This window comes from Misgurnus anguillicaudatus, unplaced genomic scaffold (genome assembly GCF_027580225.2).
Source record: "Misgurnus anguillicaudatus unplaced genomic scaffold, ASM2758022v2 HiC_scaffold_26, whole genome shotgun sequence".
Lineage (NCBI taxonomy): Eukaryota > Metazoa > Chordata > Actinopteri > Cypriniformes > Cobitidae > Misgurnus > Misgurnus anguillicaudatus.
The window spans coordinates 2,723,731-2,743,038 of NW_027395276.1; the positions used below are offsets into that span (position 1 = coordinate 2,723,731).

General features: G+C 36.8%; 1 protein-coding gene across 3 annotated transcripts in view; it reads right to left on the reverse strand.

Moving 5' to 3' along the window:
- The window catches only part of LOC141362432 (piezo-type mechanosensitive ion channel component 2-like), a 150,072-nt gene that overhangs the window by 100,361 nt on the left and 30,403 nt on the right, over positions 1-19,308 (reverse strand). For all 3 annotated transcript variants that reach the window (XM_073864496.1, XM_073864495.1, XM_073864497.1), the window contains exons 3-5: positions 15,139-15,264; positions 4,836-4,878; positions 2,655-2,817 (exon numbers count right to left, since the gene is read on the reverse strand). In XM_073864496.1, the coding sequence (XP_073720597.1) occupies positions 2,655-2,817; positions 4,836-4,878; positions 15,139-15,264 (332 nt within the window). The remainder of the gene's footprint in view (positions 1-2,654; positions 2,818-4,835; positions 4,879-15,138; positions 15,265-19,308) is intronic.

A 19,308-nucleotide genomic window follows, 5' to 3' on the forward strand; every position in this document is an offset into this window, starting at 1 on the left:
GATTCTTACCATTTTGGAATCCATTTAGCTGATCTCCGGGTCTGGCGTTAGCACTTTTAGCATAGCTTATAGCATAATCCATTGAATCTGATCAGACCATTAGCATCGCGCTAAATAATAATGAAAGAGTTTCAATATTTTTCCTATTTGAAACTTGACTCTTCTCTAGTTACATCGTGTACTAAGACTGACAGAAAATTTAAATTGCGATTTTTAGGCAGATATTGCTATGAACTATACTCTCATTCTCGTGTAATAATCAAGGATTTTGCTGCTGTAACATGGCTGCAGCAGGTGTAGTGATATTACACACTGCCCAAAAATAGTCCCCTTGTTACTTTCAATAGCAGGGGACTATTTTCGGGCACTGCGTAATATTATTGTAGCCCTTTTCACACAGACATTCCATAAAATACACGGGACAGGCATCCTGGATTTTTCCGGAATAGTTAGAGTTTTTGTTCATTCACACTGCCAATATTACACGGCATCTGATGGTCCCGGAAAGACACGTGACCTATTGAAAGTCCCGCCCTCTCTTCTACGCAGCATCTGAAGTTTGCAAAGTATTTATTATTCCTCTCTCCAGAAACATCTCGCGTGCATTTTTGTTTATGATAAGACTACAAAGGAGCGCGTGAACGCACAGTTCTGTGCTGGTGAATGATGTCAGCTTCAGAGTGGATATTTGACGAGCTCCCTGATCTCTGCTTTAATACAGTTTTCAGACATTTCTCATCGTGATTGTTTATATGCATTTAAAACTCGCATTTTGAGGAACTGAACGATATATATTGTTGGGATGACGCGCGGGTATTTTCGTTTATTATAGCTCAAATGAGCATGTGACGCGATATTCTTTTATGCTGCTGAATGATCTCCGTTTCAACGCAGTAAGTAAGGAGCTAACTTACCTGAAATCTGCTTCAGTCCAGTTTGCATTTCTCGTCGTGAAAGTTGTTAATTCCTTATTTTAAAGAGTTGAACCAACTTTATGTTGCCATGACATGCGCGTCCTCACTACGGCATGTGCGTCATTGTTTATGCGTCTCATTTATAATTTCCTGATAACTGCTTAAATCTAGTTTGCAACATTTCTTGTGGTGAATGTTTATATGCATGTTATCTCTCGTTGTAAGGAGCTGAACCATAACTTGTGTTGAGATGATGCGCACATCCTCACTACGACACGCCCATTACGGCATTCGTCCGGCCTCTTGGTCACACAGAGGGTTATCCGTGTAGGTCGTCTTTCCGGCAACGATCCCAGAAGATTAACCGGACGAGTTTGTGTTTACACAGACGCTTGTCTGGCAATTTTACGGGTATTTTCTGGGACCAAAGGTCTGTGTGAATGGGGTTTGTGCCTGCTGCAGCCATGTTACAGCAGCAAAGTCACTGATTATTACACGAGAATGAGAGTTCATAGCAATATCAGCCTAGAAAATCACAACTTTTAATATTGTGTCGGTCTTAGTACACGATGTGACTACAGAAGAGTCCATTTTTAAATAGGAAAAATATTAAAAAACGATTTGGTTATTATTTAGCTCGATGCTAAAGGTCTAATCAGATTCAATTGATTCTGTTAAGATATGCTAAAAGTGCTAGCACCAGACCCGGAGATCAGCTGAATGGATTCCAAAACGGTTTAACTCTAAAGAAGCTGGAAAATAAGAATACTTTCAAAAAAAGTGGAGTGTCCCTTTAATAAGATACAGATTTGTATTCATTTGAGTACCAATATGTACCTTTGAGATACTAATATGTATCGCTGAGGTTATAATATGAACTCTTTGTGTGCAAAGGTGTACTTTTTGATATCGTCTGAAAGAAGATGTATCTCGAGTAAATTATGGGGTATTTTTAATTTTTCGGTGAGCTATCCCTTTAAGAGTGTTTTTAAAGGAATAGTCTACTCATTTTCAATATTAAAATATGTTATTACCTTAACTAAGAATTGTTGATACATCCCTCTATCATCTGTGTGCGTGCACGTAAGCGCTGGAGCGCGCTGTGACACTTCGATAGCATTTAGCTTAGCCCCATTCATTCAATGGTACCATTTAGAGATAAAGTTAGAAGTGACCAAACACATCAACGTTTTTCCTATTTAAGACGAGTAGTTATACGAGCAAGTTTGGTGGTACAAAATAAAACGTAGCGCTTTTCTAAGCGGATTTAAAAGAGGAACTATATTTTATGGTGTAATAGCACTTTTGGGAGTACTTCGACTCGGCGCAGTAACACCCTCCCTCTCCCATTATGAGAGGGAGAAGGGGAGCGGACTTTTCAGGCGAGTCGAAGTACTCCCAAAAGTGCTATTACGCCATAAAATATAGTTACTCTTTTAAATCCGCTTAGAAAAGCGCTACGTTTTATTTTGTACCACCAAACTTGCTCGTATAACTACTTGTCTTAAATAGGAAAAACATTGATGTGTTTGGTCACTTCTAACTTTATCTCTGAGTGGTACCATTGAACGAATGGGGCTAAGCTAAATGCTATCGAAGCGTCGCAGCGCGCTCCAGCGCTTACGTGCACGCACACAGACGATAGAGGGATGTATCAACAATTCTTAGTTAAGGTAATAACATATTTTAATATTGAAAATGAGTAGACTATTCCTTTAAGGTACGCACCAACCGACTCACCTGTTCTTCTGACTCAAAGTCGTGGTTGTCCTGGGCCATCTCTTCAGTGGGTCGTTTGTGCCCTAATTTTCTGCACAGCATCCACGCCGACAAGCTCGCCATAAACATCCCGATGTCCGGGAGGAAAACCCGAATCCCATTGCCTGCATCCGCACCTATCACACTACACACATGCACACATGTTAGTATTAGATATTTACATCAAAGATAGTGTATAAAAAATAGGTCCTTGTTAAATATGATTATGGACAATAAGAAAAAATTATATAAATTCAAAATATGCAATAACATTACTTATTATTTTGAGAAAGATAAGAGAAAATAGATATAGAAAATACATATTTTACATTATTTGTACTTTTGACCTTATTTTCTTTCAAATGTCTTTGTTTATTGAGATTTCCAGAATTCGCATGAACCTGTGTTGATTACTATAACAAATAAACTTCAGCCTGTTAAAGCACACAGCATCTGGGGCAGGAATGTCTGTGAGTTTTATTTTTCAATTCCAGCTTCTCACATGTGTTGTGTGCTTGAATACACTGGCTGTTTAATATGCTGCTCCACCCGGTATAATAAAATCAGACTTGCACCCTATTAAAGGACTATAAACACATACTAGCTTCTTCGAAAACGGTAAACATTTGTCCCAAAATGTTTCATTCTATGACAGCTTCATGCACCCCAAAATAAGTTGGAATACTTAACATTTATTTGTATAATAAATATTTGTATTCAAACATTCTGTTTACAAAAAATAAGCATTTATTTTAAGAGATGTTTTGATTTACCCTTTCTGTTGCACAAACGTATTAAACAAAGGTATTAAAATACCAGAATTTTTTTTTTTCAAACCTTTGACTTCTCCTATGGCATTACTGTAAAAATCAAACATTTCTGCCTAAAGTCAATCTTTAAGTCCATTTTGCACCTCTATTTAACTCGTTTCCCATAATTCCCTGCCAGAAAGCACAGAAGCGTGAGTGAAGCGTTATGTCACGGATAGATGCCTACACTCAACTAACAGGTCAATTAGGCGCATAAACAGTTTACAACCAAGCTTCCTGCCACTTACGGTGAATCAAGCCATCCTCCGACCAGAGCTGCTTGGAAAAAAGTTGCAGGTCGGAGATTCCCGTACTCAGGAAACCGCAGCCAATAGAATTACAGTCAAGCGAGTGCATACAAACATCAAGGCAGGCTTTGAAAAATTGGGCTGTCAAGAGTGGGTCACGTTTAATTGGGTTTAGTGTTCATCACGGAAAACCGCTGGTTTGGAAGTTGAAGTTTGGAGCCGCGACGGGAGACGGGCAGACAGCTCGCCACTGATGTAAGTGGAGTGTAATATTATCCTGCCTTGTTAGCTGAGGTACTTAAAACCGAAAACGCATCCCTCTTATGTGCCTGTGCTTACATGATTTTAAGTGATTCGGCGTGTTTGAAATCCCACAGGCACCAAAAAGGTCTAAACAACCAGGCAGGCGATATCCTAAAACGTGAAGCCGCAAATTATTTTTAAGTTACTTCTAGCCCTGGTTACTAGCGACTCTGCCAAAGTTTTTATGATCTCTAAATGTATTGCAGGGTTACTGATAAATGAACGAGAGCATGAGAAATGCAAACAAGGCCGTGAGGGATACGCATACAGTTTATCAATCAAACGGTCGATCAATTAGCCGACAAAACACTGTTCACACACTCAGAGGAAGGTCGGATGCCGCTTGTAATGTCCGCCACCATCAGATCACAAGAACATCAATTTATTCCTCCTCCTTAATTACAACTGAAGTGATCATTTTGCAGCATAAGGGACAATTAAAAATAACGAACAAATCCTGTTAGTTATAAAGCCAGAAAGGTCAATGCAACCAGGTGTGTGCGCCATACCGAAAGCTGTTAATCGACTCATTGACCAATGAATTAACCATGCGATTGTATTTTGTAACAATAAAGATCCTGTTTTTTATTACTGTCTTTAAAAAAAAGTCTGTAAGGCACAACAACAATAATGTTTTTCCACTGAATCAATAATCTGAGATGGTTAAATGTTTTGTGTCCTACTGTTAAATGTGATTGTAAAAAGCTTAAAAGATTTAATGCAGTAAATATTTTTTATGTAAATACACATACATTTCTGAGGCAATTCATAAGCTTGGGACTCAAATAAGTGCTTGGACTCACCTCTCAAAGCCGATTTGTCGTATCGATTTCTCCCACACTGAACCTGGTAAAAAGAAAGATAAAGGTTTACTACCTACTGTATATTATTTTCCACTACATTGACTTTGTAAGAGCACTGTGATTAAGCTACAATAGTAATTATATGGGCACTAGGGGCTGACAAAAGTATAACAAAAGACAAATTGATTTTCTTTGGCGAACGGCAAGGTCATTTCTGCAGAACTTTAAAGAACACATAAAACTGTGTCTAGTGATGACTAATGAGATAATACATCTTATCCTTTAAAATGGAAGGTTATTTAAAAAACACACACACATTTCTACCTCCATTTCAGTGCCTTTGGTTACTTCTTAAATTTTTCTTATACACTTTTAAAGCCAGGTAACGTGTACATAATACATTTTAATTTTTACCCAACCATGAGTTGAAACAGTCCAATATAGCTCATAGGACTGGACGATTTGCGATACAATAATATTTATGAAAATATATGAATGCAAAAATAAGATGCAAAAGTCTCTAAATGCAACCTTGGTGATAAGATAATGATATTAACCAAATCTCAGCATGTTATTAGGGGTGTATACATATGTGTATCGTGATTTTTTGTTCGCCAATAATGTATTGATGTAAAAAAATGATTTTTTTTAAAGGGGTCATAGCATAAAAATCTGACTTTTTCCATGTTTAAGTGCTATAATTGGGTTCCCAGTGCTTGTATCAACCTAGAAAATGTGAAAAAGAACAACCCAGTAACTTTGTTTTGGTAAACCATTCTGTGCAAGCATGTGAAAAAATAGCTCACTCAGATTTCGCCTGTTTTTTGACACAGGTAGCAACTCTTATTACAATAATACCACCCCTTAATCTGGACTATCCAACCACAACACTGCAATTTAGTGCTGAGAGAAAGAAAGAAAGAGAGAAAATGACTGACAGCACAATTAAGTTTCAATTTTAACAAACCACCACCATTATGGTGATCAGTGTTTGCATTTCATCATTTCATTTGCATTTTAAAGGACACGCCCAAAAACGGCACATTTTTGCTCGCACCTACAAAGTGACAATTTTAACATGTTATAAAAAATTATCTTTATGATATTTTGCGCTAAAACTTCACATACTGTACACACTCGGGTGACACCAAAGATTTAATCTACAATTACATAAAAAACTCATTTTATGACCCCTTTAAAATTAAAATGATACATTGTTCATAGCAGTCGATTAGTTCGGAGTTTACATCCAGACCACTAGATAGCATTCTTCTTATCTCTGAACTTAAACGGTGACAGGAAATATTAGCACAGGAGCATTGTTTTCAGTAAAAATATGTAAAAATTCTTAAATTAAGATGCTTTTTCTTGATGAGCAAAACGACCCAAGAAAATAAGTCTACTTTATAGAGCAAAAATATCAAATTTAAGGGATTTTGTGCATAAAACAAGCAAAAAAAATCTGCCAATTGGGTAAGCAAATTTTTCTTGAATTTTCTTGAATTTAGTGTTTAGAAAAATGTTCAAGATTTTTTGCTTACCCCATTGGCAGATTTTTTTGCTTGTTTTATGCACAAAATCCCTTAAATTGGATATTTTTGCTCTAAAAACTAGACTTATTTTCTTGGGTCGTTTTGCTCATCTAGAAAAAGCATCTTAATTAAGTTTTTTTTAGATATTTTACTGAAAATAAAACAAAAAAATACTAAGACATTTTTTTCTTGAAAATCATTTTTTGCAGTGTAGCATATCACAAAATTTCTGCAATTTTTATAATGGGTTATTTTAACTAAAATGTTGGGGTTGTCCATATTTAACCACAGCATGGGTTGAAACAACCCAACATTTTTTATTGATACTTTTTGACACACATTTCACAGACTATCAGTTATGTTCGGAAAAGCTTTTAAACACCTTTTCAAACAACACAATTCATGTACTGTACACTGTCACTATCAGAAAAAATGGTCCCTTGCTGTAAATGTAATGGTACCCTTTAAAAGGTCCTAACATGTACATATATGTATACATTTGGTACCAATATGAACTTTTGAGGTACTAATATGCACTCTTTAGTCTCAAATACAGTATGTACCACTGAGATACTATTATGAACACTTTAGGTACAAATGTGTACTATTTAAAAGGGTACTGTTTTAGGGGGCGTGCACACCAAAGTGTTTAAACGCGTCTGAAAACGCTTTCCAGCTTTTGATTGTGCTTTGATTGCTTCTGCTTTGTTTATCAGTCGTTGAACGAGTGTGGAAAAAATGCCGAAAACCTGCCAGCTGCTGGCGTTTTTGCTGTGCTTCCATTGGAAACAATTGAAAACATACGCCGGCCTTGGTGTGCACGCCACCTTAGTGATAGCAAGGGACCATTTTTTTCTAGAAGTTTCTAGAATGATACGTAGATTGATTGAATGACCCACGTTTAAAGACGTTGCTAAACAGTCAATAAAATAGCTACAAAGTAATTTCATAAGCACTGTAATCTTCTAAAACGCTTGGCTTTATATGGCTCAATGCACTATTGTTTGACTCTGTTGAGCTCTCACATCACTTCATTACAGTAAATGTGACTGTATTATTCATCAATATGTCAGACTGTCTTTTTAGTCAATTAGAAAAGTAATTATGTATTAAATAGCCGTTGAGACCGAGGTACTGTTACAGACAGGGTTCAGTGGCTGACTTTAAACATGGCTTCAACCCAACTGCAAACAGGCTTACTGGGACACACATGTACAGATGCATGTGAGTTAGTTTTAAAAACAAAAAATACAAACGTATTACATCTTTCCTGTAGGCACATATTAAAGAGGGCCAAAGCCTGGTAAACTGTAACTAATGGTTTGCAATAAATGATGTCATAGACCCTAGTAAAACTCAAGGGCTGTCAAGAATACAACAACAACCATTTTTCTCAAATTACCCTGCAACCGCAGACAGACCTGGATCAAATACCGTACGCTATGAACAGGAAACTGAAGTCAATTCCCTTCTCGAACACTGCAAAAAAATTATTTAAGAAAAATTTTCTTAGTATTTTTGTCTTGTTTTCAGTAAAAATATCTAAATTAAGATGCTTTTTCTTGATTAGCAAAACGACCCAAGAAAACAAGTCTAGTTTTTAGACCAAAAATATCAAAAGTGATTTTGTGGATAAAAAAAAGCACAAAAAAAATCTGTCAATGGGGTAAGTTAATTTTTCTGGAATTTTTCTTGAATTTAGTGTTTAAGAAAAATTTTCAAGATTTTTGCTTACCCCATTGTCAGATTTTTTTGCTTGTTTTATGCACAAAATCACTTAAATTTGATATTTCTATAAACTAGACTTATTTTCGTTGGTCATTTTGCTCATCAACAAAAAGCATCTTAATTTAAGAATTATTAGATACTTTTACTGAAAACAAGACAAACATACTAGAATTTTTTTTTTTGAAAATATGTCAGTGCGTGTGCCGCAAATTTCGCTATCAGTATCCCCACGCACAGTTTTTGTAACCACGCACACTTTGTACAAATGTGACGCGCATGTGCAAACAGATGAATGTAGTATGTAGCCCAGGAGATGCATTGCATTTGTCGCAAAGCCTGTGCATTGAACATCTGTGTACACTAGGGATGCAATTATACACTTAGTTCACGGTTCAATAAAATTTTTGGTTCTTGTCCACTGTTTTCGGTTCGGTTTCGGTTCTGATGCCTTGGCCTATTAAAGTGTTTTTTTATTATTCTATGTTTAGGTAACAGGAAAAGTGAGATGTTAAGAAGCAAAAATACTGGTTTTATTTGCAGTTCTCTTTATTTTATGTAAATGCAAATATCATCTTACACATTTCTAGTGTATTGATACAATAATATAAGATATAATTAAATGAAGATATAAAGATATATAAAAATGATATCCTATCTGTCAGAATCCTTCCAGATCCTTGTTTGTATTTAGATCTAGCATGGCAGGGTTCTGACAGTACATATGTTTTATGTGGGAGATGCGTGGTTTTAGTATTGGTTTATTCTGACCACGCATTTCCCGGGTCTCGTCACTTTTTCCCCGATCCCTTACTTGTGATTATTTCCAGGTGTTTGTAATTTACTTTCTCCCTATTTAAGAGTCCTTGTGTTTGTTGTCCAGTGCGGGTTCGTCATTGTTACTCTGTTTGTCAAAGTGTTACCAGTGAGTTTCACATTGAATATCTTGTGTTCCAGTTAATGTTTAGTGTTTTGTTTAAGTTATAGTGTTTAGTGTTGTCTTGTTAGATTATTGTTTGCCCTGTTCTGTTTGCCCCCTCGTGGGTTTTGTTTTCCTGTTTTTACCTAGTTTTGTCAATAAAGTCTAGTGTTGTCTATTCACGTCCGCGCTTTGGTTCTTCTGCATCCCGAATCCTGACACCATCTAAACTGGGGAACATGTGAATTCATTACACTACATAAATTGGCCATTTTATATACATGTACTTAGTAAATTAAACTTTACATTGCAAATGAAGGCTATACCTTACTGCACTACTGTTAAATCCAACATCATGCTGTCTGTGTAGAAACCAAAATTAATTCCTCAATCAAGATTACCGTTGGGATTTATTTTAGCATCACGCGCATTCTCTTCTTGAGTTGAACCTTTTTAACTTGCGCGGAAGACGTGTTTGAGGCAAATAATGTGCGTTTGCATCAATAACAAGCCCAATTTGCGTCATTCGCATTGCCCCACGCGAATCTGCATCTTTACATTGATGTTGTATGTAATCTACACGCACAAATAATTAATCCACACCTCAGATTTAAAAGACAGTGGTGCTGTTCTTTTTGTTGTCGTACTTCTGTTGGGTGTGTGCGCGCGCGCGAATAAAATCTGACACCAGCGTTGCAAGCGGAGTTCAAGCAGCGTTAAAGCAGCAAGCGCACAGTGACTGGATATCAACTCGCTGTGGCATGCAGATCATGCGGACGCGCACATTAACAAATGTGCAGGGAATATAAAACTGACAGATTTGGATGGATAAAAAGAAAAAACGCAATTCACACGCGCCTATTGGACCGTAGGGGTCGAACCAAACGGTTCAATATTATATTGAGAATTGTAGCATCCTTAGTGTACACCTATTCTTCATGGCAAATAAACTATGGTTTACTAAGCTGTGTGTTAGCCTGTGCACGTACATTTGCGTACACATAAAAACGCCGCATCATGTAAACCATGTGCATTATGTGTCATGTCAAAATAAATGCCGGCTGCAGACGCTTCGAAGGGGTTTATAATAAATGTGACACTAACGCTTGCCAGGTACTCGCTTAACCTCATGTGTAATTCAAAGTTAAGTATTAAAAAACTAAAATGTGAGCTCACTTTTAGGATGGGACAGCAAGGAATGTTTCTGAACACAAGAAAGTCTAACCTCTGGAAAGTATTACAAAAGAATTGTTAGGATTCCCAGAATGGAAACATTAGAAAGTTTAAGTAATTCCCAGCTTTAATCCAGTCCGTGATTACGGGAATGATGTGCATCTGTTGTTTAGAAGACAACAACTGGAAGCCAATGACGAATCTCAGTGATAGATTTCCCACGAGTCTCCAGCTCTGTTATTGAAATGGATAATTCACCCCAGAATTAAATTCTTGTCATTAATTACTCACCAAATCCGTAAGACCTTTGTTTAGATATTCGGAACACAAATTAAGATATTTTTTATTATTATTTTTATCCGAAATCCCCAATTGACAGCAACACAACTACTACATTCAAGGCTCATAAGGCTTTGACCTGTAACGGCATCGGCCCTCAAAAAAACAAATAGATCGGGCTCTATTTACGTTAAACATTTATCTTAAATTCGGCATGAAACTGGAGTTTTGATTGTCTTTTTTCTCTATCTTGGCATATATCCAAGTAAAACGGCTTATGAAACGAGAACCAAATTTAGGACAGGACTTAATTTCGTCCATTCTATAATTATTGGATTGTTGGGTGTGGCTAACAAAACACAGAGACGAGTCCTTAACAGTGTTGGGAACGTTACTTCAAAAAAGTAATTAGTTATAGTTACTAATTACTTCTCACAAATAGTAACTGGTTACATTATTATAAAAGTAATTAATTACCAGGAAAAGCAATTACTGCGTTACTTAAAAAAGTCTAATATTTCAAATAACTTGAATGCCCCTTACAAAATTAAATATGTTAAAGCAACACTATGTAGTTTCCATGTAAAAATGACTTACAGGTCCCCCATGTGGTTGAAAAGCGCAACAGTGCCTGGTATCAGACACTCTTCTGCAGGCAGGGGGAGGGGCGGGGCTGTGTGCTCTACCCTCCACCACCACTTTCAGAGTGTACTTGTAGCAGCTAGGAGGCTGCTCAGGTTGCAGCAACAGTACAATTTGTCCAGTTAAAAGTTGTTCTATCACTGAAATCATTTTAGAGACATTATTTAAAGGTCAAAAAACTACATAGTGTTGCTTTAAATGACTAAAATGGATACTAAAGAGAAATCACTAATTTTGTGGCAGCATGACAATGTGAGGTGCTTTATTAGATCAGAATTACTTGCCACAAACGTGGAGAGACTTTTTCTCTTTATGGGCATAAGTTGCACATTACACAAACATTCTTGCCTTTCACCTCAACAATGGAAAAGTAGTGCTTTATACTTTGTGTTTGCAACCGCTACCTTTGAGCTTGTTGTACTTGCCATCGCCCTGTCGCCGGTGTTTTCGGAGTGATTGATGCGCGATGACCGGGCTGCATGTCGGTGCTTTGAGATGGGGCACAGCAGCAGCACCGCTGCTCGTTGAGAAGAGAAAACGACGCGTATTATCATGTCAGTCTACAAAAGTCTCCAACCACGCCAGAAAAGATCGCTAGATTCGTCCTATAAAGTCGCTAAAGTGATAGAAAGTTGCTAAATCTAGCGACAAAGTGACCAAGTTGCTCAGACTTTTTTACACTGCTCGCTCGGAGTAGGACTGTCACTGTGCGTGTCTGTTTGTGAACTCTGCCTCTGGTTGGCTAACGATGGAAATTAAGCCAATCATCATCAGCTATGTGGTTCTCCCACCCCCTCTAACACACACACACCAATCATCATCAGTTATGTTTCTCACAACACACACATACACACACAAGAGAAAAACAGTGTTTGGCTGAGAGAGCGAGCATATGCGAGTAAAAATCACTACAGTGAAATCAATTTTAGTAACGCGCAACATTTTAATGTCAGTAACGATAACGGCGTTATAACAGGGGAAACAGTAATTTATTTGATTACTCGTTACTGAAAAAATAACACAGTTACTAACGCCAATTACTTATAACGCCGTTATTCCCATCACTGGTCCTTAATAGCCCAGCTCTTGCACCATAACTTTAAGATAATGAGGCCACTTTGTTTATTTTTTAAATGAAATAAGGATAAATAATTTATTACAAAAAACTACAAAATAAGAATTGTGAATTTCGATTTCATGGTGACTTTAACTGACATGCTATATTTCTTTAAAGGGATCATATTATGAGACTTTTTAAAGACGTAAAGTAAATCTTTGGCGTCCCCAGAGTGTATATGTGAAGTTTTAGCTAATGATATAGCATGATAAAATTGCCACTTTGTAGGTGTGAGCAAAAATGTGCCATTTTTGAGTGTGTCCTTTATAATGCGAAAGAGCGGATGAAATGCAAACACTGATCACCATAATGGTGGTTTGTTGACATTGAAACTCAATTGTGCTGTCAATAATTTTTTCTCTCCCTTTTTTTCTCTCTCTGCACTAAATAACAGTGTTTTGTGGTTGGATATAGTTCAGATTAAGGGGTGGTATTTTTGTAACAAGACTTGCTACCTACATCACAAAAGAGCCGAAATCTGAACAACCAAATTTTTCACATGCTTGCAGAGAATGTTTTACCAAAATTAAGTTACTGGCAGGGCTCGAAATATGCGACCGAAATTTAATCTGTGCGACCTTAAAATATATTTGGGAGCATTTGTGCGACTGCCCATTTTGTTGTGACGCGAGTTGATTGTGATCCTGCGTGCTGGCGCTGTCCCAGGTTCAGTGTTCTCTCCAACAAAACATAAACAATCAAATTTCACCATTAAGTTCTTGCGTTTAATGAAGACCGCAGATTGGCTAATATGAGCGTCAGTCATTCCTTGTTGCCGTGAAGCGCGGAAATGTGAAAAGACGAACGCGTCGCGAGCATGACGAGAGCGAGCCAATTACAGCCAAGGTTATTACTGTATTTTTTGACGACGATCCGGATTCAAATGTAACTCCACCAACGGAAAATACGAGTTGACGTTAAACCTTTCAGAGAGAGTGGCTTAAAGATTTCGAGTGTCTCCGCTATGAAAATGTAACTTACTGTGTTTACTGTAAATCCTGTAAAACGGCGTTAATAGCAGAATCAAAACATTTTAAGCGCCAGTCGTACCTTGCTTAAACATGGCGAAAGTGCCAAAAACACAAGACGTGTCATGACAAATGTGTTTATTATTGATGGAGACACCGACCTGTCTGTCAAAGTGTGTTTGATGGTGTATGTGCGCATGCGCTGGTGAATGGACATTCGACAAACATCCTTTTGGTCCATAAAAGTAAAAGCATCCTGGTAATGCAGTTATGAATACCAATATATATTAGCCTTCTATATTAGGGTCACTTTTGTAATGTCACAATTAATCAGTGTTTTATGTGTGTGCTAGATTTTCCATGTAATCTTAATCATGTTACCTGTAATTGTTAAATTATTATTGATGCTATACTATTTCAACAGCATTGGGGTATTAATTTAGGAATTTATGCAGCAAAAAATAAAATAAAATAAAATAGAAGACCAACTTTTAAATGCTGGCCATAGGACATGTAAAGCCTGGTGGTGGTGTTTTATTTTTAATAAAATCAATCTATTAACATTTACATTGTAGTTGTGGTGCTTTTTAATTTTTGGATGGATGCGCCTAAATTTTTGCTGGTGCTACCAAATAAAAAAGTTAATTTTGAGCCCTGTACTGGGTTGTTCTTTTTCACATTTTCTAGGTTAATAGAAGGACTGGGGAACCAATTATAGCACATAAACATGGAAAAGTCAGATTTTCACGCTATGACCCCTTTAAATATAAGCACTTAAAAGAAGTCTAAATGTAGCTTTAAAGTTCATTACTGAGTCAGGGTTTTTACAATGGCAAACTTTTCAGCTGATGTTTCATGTTATAAATGTCCATATCTCACTCCAATATACCTCAGCACCCGCTGTCAGTATAATATAGTGTTAGCTCATCTCTGCCTATAATTCATATCTGGTGGAATGATGAAAAATGTGAATGCTCAGCAGAATCAGTGATGCTTGAGATCAATGGAGAGATGCAGATCTGAGGTCAGTGACCCCCGTCCAAGGCCTTTGCCCTCCTCTAAACCAGTGCTTTTCAAACTGAGGGCCGCGAGATGGTTCCAGGGGGCCCCAGTTTTATGACATTTTATAAAATACATTCATTTATCATGAATTCTGTGTAATTAAACCTAAAAAAATAATAAGCCAACTAACCAACAGTACTACTAGGTATAATTTTATATGTTTTGTTTAATTCAAATATTACATTTTAAAACTGTTTTTTTTCATAAATTTTCTTTCGGGGGGCCGCGAAAAAATGCACTGCACACAAGGGGGGCCGCACGCTGAAAAAGTTTGGGAACCACTGCTCTAAACAATAAAGTCCTCTGGATATTGAGAAAGACGGTGACCCCTAATACGTTTACTTTTAACATTGTTAGATTCCTGTGGATCATCAACCTGACTAACTTGCTTAGCTCTCACATCATCAGACAAAAGCCATCTTTATTTGGTTCCTGGTGTCTCATGTGCCAACATTTCTTGATATTTCTCATTATTATTACTATTTAAAATCAACATTCATTGCATTTTCCAAATATAGGGTACAATTTAAATGATAAACAATTATTTAGGTACTGGAAGCAAAGATACTTTAGTAGCAACATAGACCTTTTCACATCCACTACACTTTACAACCTCATGTCATCTGAAACACTTTAAGTCAAACTTTCTTCTTTGGTTCACAGGGGAGGTCAAAGTTTTACAACATGGCAATGGAAAAAGATGGCAAAGACTTGAAAATTGCCAGCTTTTCTAACATTTTGGAACCTCTGAAAGCCAAGCCCTGATCTAACTAAGATCTAACACCAATAAAATAGGTTAAAACATGTTATGAGAAATGAACCTTTGACAGATGAACCTTCACGGATGTGATTTTAAGCTCTTACAAGATGTGCAAGTTGAACTTACAGTTAAAGTCACGTCTGAGATTGTGTCCAGCCAGCAAACTGTGGACTGTGATTTGATAGATGATGTGGAACAAGAGGAAGCTCATACTGCAGAAACATAAAGACTTCAGCAGATGCCCCGTGTGGCCTGGAAGAGAAACAGAAACAGACATCAGAGGTCAAAAATGTACTTGTGGAGAAGGGTATAACTTCAACCTGGAGATCTCTAAATGACGGTGGGAAACTCCAAAATGGGACATGGGTCCTCACAATACAAGAAAAACCCTCATTCCCATTTGGAGATGCGGTCTCCAGCTTTATGGTATTTCTGTATATAAACAATGTTGAATAGCAACCAAAACTTCAAACCTTTCTTGTGATGTACAGAAAACATTACAGCATCCATGTATGGAACAACATAAAGGGAAATAAATAAATAATTTAAAAAATACATTATTTAACTTTTTGTAATATGTGTAATGTAATTTGCTTTAAACAAAATGTTAACTTTTTTTTAATTTGTACTTCAAGGGGGATTTTGAAGGGACAAATGCAACATTTAGACAGAAATTGCATAGATTTATAACACCAAAAGGTCCAGAATGTTACGTGAAAGCTTTTAAAGTCAATCTGTAGTTGATTATTATATCCCCCTAAAGTCAAACATTTTCCCACTAAAAATAACTTAAAATATCTTGAATGTAGCTACTACACACATGCGTCATTTTTAAATGAGGAACTATGTATATGCAAATTAGTCCCGCCGTCACTAAGTCACATCAGCTCACACTGTCGGCTGACATTCGGCTGACAGTTGGCTGACATCACAGTACCACGAGAGTGATTCGACAGCTGAGTCCTCCGTATAATTTCTAGATTCGCTTTTGCGGTATTTTGATGATTGGTTCTTGCGGCGCCACATGAAGTCAAACAAACATAATGATGTCATTGTTTATTACAGGGTCGGCCAAACTGGGTTTACAGGGGGTTTGTGAATTGATGAAATAAATTATTTATTACAGTTAAATCATAAAATGAATGGTTACATAAAAAATATAAACAATTTATTTGTTTAATCTGCATTTCATGTGACTATTACACAACACTACAATATATAAAAAGCACCAATTTATGTACCAAATTAAGAAAAATGCCAAATCAGGGTCGTGCACAAACATTTTAATGGGCAGCAGCCCAAACCAAAAAGGGGGGACTTGGGGGGGCATAATTTATATGGTTTTCACAAAATATTACATATAATATAATTATGCATTATCAATTAGTATCAACTAAGAGAAGTGATTATAATGGAAAATATACTTAATAACAAGAATTACAGTGTGACAAAACTGCTTAATATTCTGTGGGGCGGTTTCCTGGACAGGAATTAGACTAAAATAAATGTAAGAGCTGTCAAAACCTAAAACATCTTGCACTGACATATCTTTTTTGTAAGTTATTTGGGCCATTTTGCCTTTATTGATAGACAGTAAGAAATTGAGAGACGACAGGAAAGTAAAGGGTAAAGAGAGGGGTATGGGATCGGCAAAGGACCTTGAGCCGGGATTCGACTCGGGTTGCCGGAAGTGCGTTTGCACCATATGTCGGAGCACTGTCCACTACGCCATCGGCTCTGACACTGACATATCTAAATACATCAGTGCCATTTGTTTTGCCTGAAGTAATGTTTTAGTAAGGCATGTTTGTAGTTATATTTCCTAATTTAACTAAGACCTAGTCCTGGCTTAAGATAATCCCTGTCTGGGAGACCACCCCAAAATGATTTACATGCTGGAGCTTTAAATCCATGTTTGCAATGTTGAACTGCCTTTGCAGCCTCCCTTTCCACTCTGTTTTCCTTTTTGTGAAAACATTGTTTTTATTTTCTTGTCGACAAAGTTTGCCAACAATAGCAAAATTGGTGTTATTTATATTAGATCTCATCGGGTACATTTGATTAGATAAGCACTGTAATTCTAAGATAGATATTTACTTCTAGATATTTACTTGCTAAGTTGTTAGCACACTTAGAAGACCGATAGACAGAAATACAAAAACAAACAGCACAGGGGGACTTTAAAAATTTGGGCCCAAAATCTCAGCTCTTCACGTAAGAGATCGCTAGTTGTAAACCGCAGCACGACGTAACCTGTTTGTGTGGATGCCTGCATCTGCATCTGCATCACACATGCTTGTTTATGGAGGCTCACGGCTATTTCAGACGATGCTAATGTTTGGCTGAGTTACTAATGCTGAAGCGTTCTTTGTTGTTCTTGCAAGACGAACAAATGCTAACCGTGAGAGCCACTTTGTTTCAGCGCTCTCAAATAGCATAACACCAAGGTCAAATGAAGTATTAAAGTATTTTTAGAGTGTTTTTTCTTTACCAGCAATCGATATTTTCCAATGCAGCATGCAGGCTTGAGCGTGCTGTGCAGCCCATCATATGTAATGCTTTCTAATGGACATCATTTCAGCCACAAGTGAGACATATTTGTGAGAAACCAGACGGTGCAAAGCTCTGCCAGATGCAGTAATGTGAAGTGCTAACTCTGTCCCCTGCTTTGGGTGTGACTTGTTCTGGCTTATTTAAAACAGAATGGGCAAAAAAATTGGCACTAATTTACCCCAAACAATCATAAAGTTTGTGGAGTTCAACTGGGAATCCATGTCCAATTTGCTGCAAAACCTTTTTAACATTGCACGTTTAATACCCGAGACAAACTGTAAGATAAAAAAATGTGCTATGTTTTAAATGCATCTCCCCAAATAACCTAAAGTGGGTGTTTTTCACATCTACGTTTGTCATTACTGTTAGGACTTTAAATATCTTTAAAAAACATTTATAAAACGGCTCCGTCTGGTTCTTCATTCTGATTGGTTAAAACGCGTTCTAAGCCGTGATAAAATACCCCGGTTACCATACGGTTCAGACCGCTTTACAAAAGTATCACTGCGCCAATGTTGCTAAATATTGATTTATGAAAATAATCCATTTTATATTTTTCTACATTTGCACAATTGTGGCGATATCCAGATAAATGTCAATAAATATTGTTGAGTCATTTCGTCAATAAAGAGAAAACGTTCTCCGAGTTGTTTTTGTCTTAAATTGATATTATCCACTAGATGGCAATTTTACCCAACTTAAACACTGACGCATTCACTCGACACAACAGCGTTGTGGTGGATTTAGCATGACATGTAAGTTTTGATGGCTTTGAATCTGATCTCCTACAAAAGTTCTTCACAAAAATGGAATTATCTCCGAGAGGTGGTGAGAGAACAAATGAAGGTAGGATGAAACTTTTTTTTTTAAAGCGGAGGGTCTGTTCTTTCATTTGATATATTTTATGTTTAATTAAAGAAGATCATTTTTCTGGAAGGCATTAAACTAAACTCTTTCCCCGTCAGCGTTTTTTATATTAAGTTGCCACCCAGTTTAAGCATGCTTCCAAGCATATTTCATCATCACTTTAACAGTTATATACAACAGCACGATATAAATGTTAATATATAAATTAGATGAATGTTGATTTATAAAAATAAACATCACAGTCTTAAATCATATTTTCATTGTGTCTTTGCTGCGTCTGTGTTTCTTGGGAACTGCGCTCTGTTGCAGCCACACTTGATTCTGAGGAACTACTTTGTTTGGCGGAAGAGTAATATTTGTACTACATTACAACTTATTTGTGTTTTTTATTAAATCCTGCTATGTATAAGTAACCGTTTTATAAAAGCAATAAGCCCCAAGAAGCAGTGGGGTTACAGTGCATTTTATAACAGCTAAGGGGGTTTTAGGCACTCCGCTCCACGTCGTGCCTAACAACGCCCCTTAGCTGTTATAAAATGCACTGGTAACCCACTGCTTCTTGGGGCTTATTGCTTTAATTTAACATGCTCCAGAAAAAACATTTCTGTCTGAATCTTATTTAGCTTTGTTTGATTACATTTTCCATAACATTTTTTTGTTGAAACATCACACATCACATCCCTACTGTACATCATTAAAAGTAAGATTTCATAAAGGTTAGCCATATCAAGCTAACATTGAAAGAGTAACGAAGATTCCCATTATAATGATAACTATAAATAATATAGTTAAAAAAAAATTAAAATTATATTAAAGAGGTTAGCGGAGTTCACACCACAACTATAATTATAAAGATACAATGAACATTAAAGCTGC